At 38.3% G+C, this 9386-nt stretch overlaps 1 protein-coding gene across 1 annotated transcript; it reads left to right on the plus strand.

Moving 5' to 3' along the window:
- The first annotated feature begins 316 nt into the window (after positions 1 to 316).
- LOC131631062 (probable histone H2B.1) lies at positions 317 to 1057 on the plus strand. Its single transcript, XM_058901849.1, has one exon. The coding sequence runs from the start codon at positions 409 to 411 to the stop codon at positions 853 to 855; it is 447 nt and encodes a 148-aa protein (XP_058757832.1). The 5' UTR covers positions 317 to 408; the 3' UTR covers positions 856 to 1057.
- Positions 1058 to 9386: the final 8329 nt, after the last annotated feature.

The raw sequence follows: 9386 nt of genomic DNA on the forward strand, positions 1-9386 counted from the left end.
ACAACATTAAAAAAAAATGCATTTGGTGGTGCAATTAAATGAAATTAGTAGATGATACACAACTTTTGAGGGAAAAGAAAAAGGAAAAAGCATCTCAGCCATATCCTTAATTCATGGGTTCTCAAATTTGTTCCAACCAGCTCATCGATCCGCGTCATCGTTTACTCAAAAAAAGATCGTGACCGTCTATCATCATGTCCTTACGGGAATACAATGTAACGGATAAAATAGTTCCACGTCATCGATCCGCAACGAACTTCACTACCCAATAGAGACACGAAAACCGTCTTATATATTAACCACACCGTTTCAACACTTGAAAAAGATCTTACCTTTCGTCTTCTGTTCACCAATTCCCAATTCGAAACCCTAACTTTTATCGAAGTTCCAAGTTTCCCAAACCTTTCAATGGCGCCAAAGGGAGAGAAGAAGCCTGCTGAGAAGAAACCCGCAGAGGAGAAAAAGACCACCGTTGCCGAGAAGGCTCCTGCTGAGAAGAAGCCAAAGGCTGGAAAGAAGCTACCTAAGGACGGTGGTGCCGCCGCTGGTGACAAGAAGAAGAAGAGAAACAAGAAGAGCGTAGAGACATACAAGATCTACATCTTCAAGGTTCTGAAGCAAGTTCACCCAGACATTGGAATCTCAAGCAAGGCCATGGGTATCATGAACAGTTTCATCAACGATATCTTCGAGAAGCTTGCTGCTGAATCTTCAAGACTTGCAAGGTACAACAAGAAGCCAACTATCACTTCCAGGGAAATTCAGACTGCTGTCAGGCTTGTTCTGCCCGGAGAATTGGCTAAGCATGCCGTGTCTGAGGGTACTAAAGCTGTAACTAAGTTTACAAGTTCTTAAACTTGAAATGTTTTCAATGGTTTTTATTTTTTGGATCTTTGTTCGCTTGGGTGTTATGTTACTGTAACTGATTTTAGAAACCATTAGATTGATATTTGTTAGTATGTAGTTTTTGTTATATTTTCGAAACTGTAACGAAGTGGATCTAGTTGTTACATTGTATTAAAATCGTTGAATCAATTATTATACTAGATTTCAAAAATAGTTTCTGTAGTTAGTTGCTTGTCAACATCGTTCATCTTTTGAATATTTTTACAGAAGGTCTCCATCTTCTACCTATCCACTCTACTCTAAGCTTTATTGATACAAACTTTTATCAAATGCTTAATTGATTTACTCTCGCATCTCACAACATAGCTCTGAAATAGTTTAAAAAGCTTGGAGAGGAAAACGTAAATAAGTTGATCATAGAAGCAGTTTGTTTAGCTTTTAATCAAGAGTTGCTGATTGCACAATTTACTTATGCATAAGCTGAGAATCAACATCCCTGGGTTCCAAGGGGAGGGCGGCCTTACCCTTACCCTAATTGCTGAGAAGTAGATGCAAATACCCTCATTGAGAAACATCATAATATCAACTCAAGAACCGGTCTAGTTCCTATTGATAAATTGTTTTTGGACCCTTACCCTAATTGCTGAGAAGTTAGATGCAAATACCCTCATTGAGAAGCATCATAATATCAACTCAAGAACCGGTCTAGTTCCTATGGATAAATTGTTTTTGGACCCTTACCCTAATTGCTGAGAAGTCAGATGCAAATACCCTCGTTGAGAAGCATCATAATATCAACTCAAGAACCAGTCTCGTGTCTATGGATAAATTGTTTTTGGACGCAAATTTTGAGCTTATTCTCTGTTTATCCTTGTAATTGATGAACAAATTAGGGATTAATCTACCTAAGGAGGATCCTGTTGGTTTTCACTCTTGCTCGACATGTCCTCTTTTGCATGATGTGACATGTCCTCTTTTGCATGATGTGTCGGTTTTTCAGGGGTGTTCAAATGGTGTTTTGAGCAGGGGTGGCAAACTGGCATATTCGTCCCGTTTAGGTTCGCCCCCAAAAGCCCGGAAGAAAACGAGGCGGGGTGAGACGATCATAGTTGCGGGTGTGGACCTAAAATCTTGCCCGTCCCGCAAAAAAATGAAGGCGGGACGGGCTAAGCCCGCGGACACTGCACTTATTAAGCCTAAAAATACAAAATTTATGTTAATGCCCGTACTTGCAAAAGTCCGCATAAAAAATGGGGCGGGGCAGAGGGGTCACACTAGGGGGTGAGAGCCTAAAACCTTAGTCCGCCTCGCACAAAAGTGCGGGAGAACATGTATGCCCAACAGAATGAGTCCGTTTTGCCACCCCTAGTTTAGTTTTGAGGGTCTTTTGCCTGGCCACTAATTGCGTGACGCATGGCTTTAGATGTTTTTCAAAATCTAAGTTGATTGTTGTTTGGTTGGATGTTAGTCAATGAAAAACTTCATATTTATGTAAAAGGAGGTTTCTATTAAAAACTCTCAAGATAATGGAAATTCTCAAAAAGAATTTTGGGGACAAGAGAAAACCAAGTGATTAGACAGAACCTATATAAATCTCCGATGTCTTTCTTTTTTCCTTATCTCTTTTATTTTTCAGCTATTTTCTTTTCTCTGTTCTTCCCTTTACTTCTTTATTTAGATGCTTATTTACTTGTTTGTATAACAAATGTTATTAGACTATGATTTTACTAAAGATTTTATTTTCAATAAAAGAATTTCAAACATCCACAACTCACCCCCTCTTGTATATGAAGTCTTATGTCCAACCAAAAACACCATAGATTTATAGAGGTTCGATATAATAATGAGACCTTCTCCTCTACCCAAGAATTCCTTCTTGAGAGTTTCGACCATGATGTGAGCTTCTGACAACATTTACTGATGAACTTCCTTACACAAGGATATAAGTTTTACAATGACTAACTTTCAAACCAAACACAAAGTTTTCACAATGGAGACTTCCCAATCAAGCAAAGAGTTTTAACTACGGAGATCTCCCAACCAAACAATTTTCTACCAAGACAATCTTGATCCGATTGAGAGTTTTTAAAAAATGCTGAACTCATGAACTGACTTAGAGCTTTAATAACACTGGTCTCCTAACCAAATAGAAGTTTTAATAAGTTTACCTCTGTTTACGGTGATTTCCGGTAAACAACCGCTAGTCTTCCAAACTATAATAAATGATTTGGTTACTTGCAGGATCGACTAGATTGATCCTAGGACACATAGTCAAGAAGATTGTTATCAATGTTTATTCGAACTATATTCATTATTTGTCTTCTTCAATAAGCGTTGTTCGATTAAAGAACAAATAGTCTTGACAATCACTTTGTTATATATAAATGTGACTTCAATGGAAAGATAAGCAACATAACATAGAAAATTAAAAGGACTATTGAAACGTAAAGAATCTTAAACTGCAGAAATGTAAAAGACTTTGAAAGTAAATAGCATGAAAGTAATTCGAAAGTAAATGACGTTAAAGTAAAGATACAGAAATGTAAATGGCAAGAAGTAAACGAAATGCAGTAATTTTGGAAGATAAAAACAAAAGATAATACACATGTATTAAAATGGTGGTGTCATACGTACATTTTCTCAGCGAACTCTTTCTCTTAACGCTTGATACTTGAGTAAATATGTGAGTGATTTGTACAAAATGAACACACGGAATCCTAACATTAAGACTCCTATTTATACTAGTTTCGACCTTAACGGTCTTATACTAATCTGCTGCCACGTTTCTCATAAAAACTCCTAGCGATGCCATCTGTTACTTGGACAGTTACGAAACCGTCTTCGAATTTCAAATCTTCCCGCCTGAGTCCGTCTTCGACGCGTGGCAGTGTATTAAACAAACACTACGAAAAAACACGCTAAGTAGTAATACTTGAATATATTTACAAATTCGTCTAAGTCCCCGAAGACACATACTTTTCACTAGCTTTCAGTATTCATTATCTTCATAGTGAACTTAGAAATATTTACTCTCGAATCATGACCATCAGTAGTCATTCTTTTATTTTTAAGGGATGACCATCAGTAACCATCTTTCCTTCGATTTTCTACCTCTTCGAAGGGTAAATACTTCAAAACGAAATCTTCAGCTAACAAATTGCCCCCAATAAATGCCTGTTTCGAGAGTCAACAGAAATAGGCGTTTCTTGTCATTATAAGATTTCGTTCTTTATTGATCTTTGAGAGTTCCAAGACTGCTGACTAACGTCATAATCACTGATGACCCTGTTTCCGAAACGTCTTGTCATTTTCAAAGATGTCTTCTCATAACTTACATTTCCACGTTTTAACCTTACTTCTTGATCATTACTCCTACATACTAGGAGTGAAGCTATCTCTTATTCGACCGCCGTTGGATTAAATCACCAGCCGCCACGTGTTCTTTGGATTTTACCCAAAAGATTTAAAAAGGGTTTCCGTTAAACCTTTAAATACTTGGTCTTGCACTTCTACACAACCTTTCATTCCTATTTCTTCATCTTCTTCAAAGAAAACCAAACATCTTCAATCTCTTCAAAATCTCGTTCTCTTAATTGGAAATTTCCCTATGGCTTCATCTTCAAATGTTCTTCACCCTGCTCTGAAGCTCCAATCAACAACACGGTCTGGGGAACAAGAGCACGTTCAAAACCCTAACACCGAAGAAATACGCGCTATTTACGCTTCCCAGGTAATCATTCCCTTTGAACTTTCTGGAAAATCTCTTGCTTTTATGGGTCCATTACCAGGTGAAAATATCCCATCTCTGAATAAATTCTTCCCCGCTTATTACAAGACCAGACCATTAGTTAGCAAAATTAAGATAGATGAAGATATCTGTTCTCCCCCAGTAACATGGAAGAAACTCCCACAGAAACTCCTTTAGTTTTAGCGAAAATTAGGGTAAACTATATGACCAACTCTGTAAAAGTGTTTAGATCAATCCCTTTGGCCAAGGATCCTGATTTGTACTATGCCTGGTTGGAAAAAGTAGAGAAACAGAAAGAATCCTTCTGGAAATCGTTAGGAATATACGATTTGATTCAACTGTCAAAGACAGGTTTAGAATACAACCAACCCATGTTAGTAGCAGCGGTTCACTTTTGGGATGCTTCTCACAACACTTTCCATCTCCCCTGTGGAATGGTTACCCCTACTCTTTTTGATGTGGCTGCGATTACAGGACTTCGACCAACTGGCGAAACCTTCGATCCTAACGAGATGGATAATGATACTATTGGTTTTAATGACTCACAAGTCACTTATACCGCATTCATCCAGAAGCATCATATTACCACCGAAACGGCAGTATCTGATGAAGAACATATTGCTTTTCTAGCGCTATGGCTTTCACGATGTGCCTTCTGTTCAAGATCTATTCAAGTTGCAAAGAGATACCTTTGCATGGCTAATCAATTGCATGCTGGAAAAAAGCTCAACCTCAGCCAACTGCTTTTAGGGTCTCTTTATGAAAACCTCAGCGAAGCTGCATCCCTCACCAAGAATTTCAAATCTGGTAGTTTACTTTATGCTGGCCCTTTCTGGCTATTACAACTGTGGCTTAACGCTACATTCGAAACTCATCTCCCCTTTCGAGGAAACGTCAATGAGGAAGATAGCAAAATCAAGAATCGAACTATAGAAGGAACCAGGTTAGCTTACCTAACTCCAAAAGAAGAAATTGGAAAGCTTCGTGAACACTTCTTGGCGTATTCAATGATGTTTGCCCGGCGTAACCAGTTCGATCCTTCTATGGCCCCCTTTGTACACAGAACAATAGGTCCTGAATGGTTTACTCGAAAATTTCCACCAACATCTCAGGATCAACAAACTGAGTCTATGGAAATTTGGGAAGCCTTTCTGACTCCAAGGTTATTTTCCCATCGTCTTCGACCATCCAAAGGTCAATGCATTCTCATGTGCTACCAACCAAATTTGGTCTCGAGACAGTTTGGGTTGGTTCAAATAAAACCCAAGTGTTTATTGTTAGAACAAGATTTGTTCTGATCAATTATCTTAGTTTTGATGATAACAATAATATGAATCTTGCTTAAGATTATATGGTACTCTAATCCAATGCAATTTCCCTTTCAGGAAATATATAAAGAGTATGCATAATTCAGCGCTCAGAAGCTTTGTCTCAAAGGGTTCAGCATGCAACATCAGAACATGGTCTGGCAAGACATCAGAAGATGGTCGAAGCAGAATCAGAACATGGGTCTATGGAAGCATCAGAAGAACAAGAGAACAGAAGCACTGAAGTTCTGATGGTATCACGCTCAGAAGCACTTCAAGGTCAGAAGATCAGAAGATGCTATGCACCAAGCTGTTTGACTCTGATGATATTCAAACGTTGTATTCACAAACATCAGATCAGAAGAAAGTACAAGTGGCAAGCTACGCTGACTGACAAAAGGAACGTTAAAAGCTATTAAAGGCTACGTCAGTAGACACAGCGTGAACAAGGCTCGAGGTAGTTGACAAAAGCGTATAACATTAAATGCGATGCTGTACGGAACACGCAAAGCATTAAATGCACTCAACGGTCATCTTCTCCAACGCCTATAAATATGAAGTTCTGATGAGAAGCAAGGTTAACGATCCTGAACAAAACAACGCTTATTAACTTGCTGAAACTCTGTTCAAATCCAAAGCTCAGAATCTTCATCTTCATCAAAGCTCACTACATTGCTTTTGTAATATTTTAGTGAGATTAAGCTTAAACGATTAAGAGAAATATCACAGTTGTGATTATCGCTTTTAAGAAGCAATTGTAATACTCTTAGATTGATTACATTAAGTTGTAAGTAACTAGAGTGATCGTGTGGATCAGAATACTCTAGGAAGTCTTAGAAGTGATCTAAGCAGGTTGTAACTAGAGTGATCGTGTGGATCAGTATACTCTAGAAAAGTCTTAGAGGGTATCTAAGCAGTTGTTCCTGGAGTGATCAGTGTGTGATCAGAAGACTCTGGAAGACTTAGTTGCTGACTAAGTGGAAAACCATTGTAATCCGTGCGATTAGTGGATTAAATCCTCAGTTGAGGTAAATCATCTCTGCGGGGGTGGACTGGAGTAGTTTAGTTAACAACGAACCAGGATAAAAATAACTGTGCAATTTATTTTTATCTGTCAAGTTTTAAAGCTACACTTATTCAAACCCCCCCTTTCTAAGTGTTTTTCTATCCTTCAATTGGCATCAGAGCGCCGGTTCTAAGGTGCAAGCACTTAACTGTGTTTAGAAAAGATTCAGGAAGAGAAAAACGCTTCAGTAAAAGATGGTTGATGAAAGTGAAAAGTCTACACCTGCATCTACATCTGGCTCTGCTGAGCAATACAACGGTAACAATGGTTATACCAGACCGCCGGTATTTGATGGTGAAAACTTTGAATACTGGAAAGATAAACTGGAAAGTTACTTTCTTGGTCTAGATGGTGATCTATGGGATCTTCTGATGGATGGTTACAAACATCCAGTAAATGCCAGAGGTGTAAAGCTGACAAGGCAAGAAATGAATGATGATCAGAAAAAGCTTTTCAGGAATCATCATAAATGCAGAACTGTTTTGCTGAATGCTATCTCTCATGCTGAGTATGAGAAGATATCTAACAGGGAAACGGCCTATGACATATATGAGTCCTTGAAAATGACTCATGAAGGAAATGCTCAAGTCAAGGAGACTAAAGCTCTAGCTTTAATCCAGAAGTATGAAGCCTTCAAGATGGAGGATGATGAAGATATTGAAAAGATGTTTTCAAGATTTCAAACTCTTACTGCTGGATTGAGAGTTCTTGACAAGGGATACACCAAGGCTGATCACGTAAAGAAGATCATCAGAAGCTTACCCAGAAGATGGGGTCCTATGGTGACTGCATTCAAGATTGCAAAGAATCTGAATGAAGTTTCTCTGGAAGAGCTTATCAGTGCCTTGAGGAGTCATGAAATAGAGCTGGACGCAAATGAGCCTCAAAAGAAAGGTAAGTCTATTGCATTAAAATCCAATATCAAGAAATGCACTAACGCTTTTCAGGCTAGAGAAGAAGATCCTGAAGAATCAGAATCTGAAGAAGAAGATGAACTGTCCTTGATCTCCAGAAGGCTAAATCAACTCTGGAAGACCAAGCAAAGGAAGTTCAGAGGCTTCAGAAGTTCAAAGAAATTTGAACGTGGAGAATCTTCTGATGACAGAAGATTTGACAAGAAGAAGGTCATGTGCTATGAATGCAATGAGCCTGGACACTTCAAGAATGAATGTCCAAATCTTCAGAAGGAAAATCCCAAGAAGAAGTTTCATAAGAAGAAAAGTCTTATGGCAACCTGGGATGAGTCAGAAGATGATTCAGACTCTGAAGATGAGCAGGCCAACTGTGCGCTGATGGCGACAGAAGATGACGGATCAGAATCTACATCAGAATCAGATTCTGAAGAGGTATTTTCTGAACTTACTAGAGATGAGTTAGTTTCCGGTCTAACTGAACTTCTGGAACTCAAGTCTCAGATTAGTCTCAAATACAAAAAGCTGAAAAAGCTATTTGAATTTGAAACAAAGAAGCTTGAGTTGGAAAATTCTGAATTAAAAGAAAAACTTTTAAAATTATCCAATAATGTTGGATCTCCTTCTGATTCAGAAAAATCCACTCCTAGTCTAAACCATATTCTGAAAGAATATGATTTAAGTTTCAGGAAGTTCTTATCTAGAAGTATTGGCAGAAGTCAGCTAGCTTCTATGATATATGCTGTGTCTGGAAACAAAAGAGTTGGCATTGGTTTTGAGGGTGAAACCCCATACAAACTTGAACCTGTTGATGAAATGAAATTCACATACAAGCCATTGTATGATCAGTTCAAGTATGGCCACTCCCATGATATTAGGCACACTTCACATGCTCAAAGTTTTCACATAACACACACCAAAAAGCATGTGACACAACCTAGGAAATATCATGAAACTCACATTAAGAATTATCATGCTGTTCCTCCTATTGTTTACAATGTTAAACCCAAGTTCAATCAGAACTTGAGAAAATCTAACAAGAAAGGACCCAAGAAAATGTGGGTACCTAAGGATAAGATTATTCCTATTGCAGATATCCTTGACTGCAAAAAGGACAAAGCACAACATGTCATGGTACCTGGACTCTGGATGCTCACGACACATGACAGGAAGAAGGTCTATGTTCCAAGACCTGGTGCTTAAGTCTGGAGGAGAAGTCAAGTTTGGAGGAGATCAGAAGGGCAAGATAATCGGCTCTGGAACTATAAAGTCTGGTAACTCTCCTTCCATTTCTAATGTACTTCTTGTAGAAGGATTAACACATAACCTCTTATCTATCAGTCAATTGAGTGACAATGGTTATGATATAATCTTTAATCAAGAGTCTTGCAAGGCTGTAAATCAGAAGGATGGCTCAATCCTATTTACAGGCAAGAGGAAGAACAACATTTATAAGACAGATCTGCAAGATCTTTTGAGTCAGAAGGTGACTTGTCTTATGTCTGTTT

The sequence above is a fragment of the Vicia villosa genome, unplaced genomic scaffold, assembly GCF_029867415.1.
Source record: "Vicia villosa cultivar HV-30 ecotype Madison, WI unplaced genomic scaffold, Vvil1.0 ctg.000761F_1_1_3, whole genome shotgun sequence".
Taxonomy (NCBI): domain Eukaryota; kingdom Viridiplantae; phylum Streptophyta; class Magnoliopsida; order Fabales; family Fabaceae; genus Vicia; species Vicia villosa.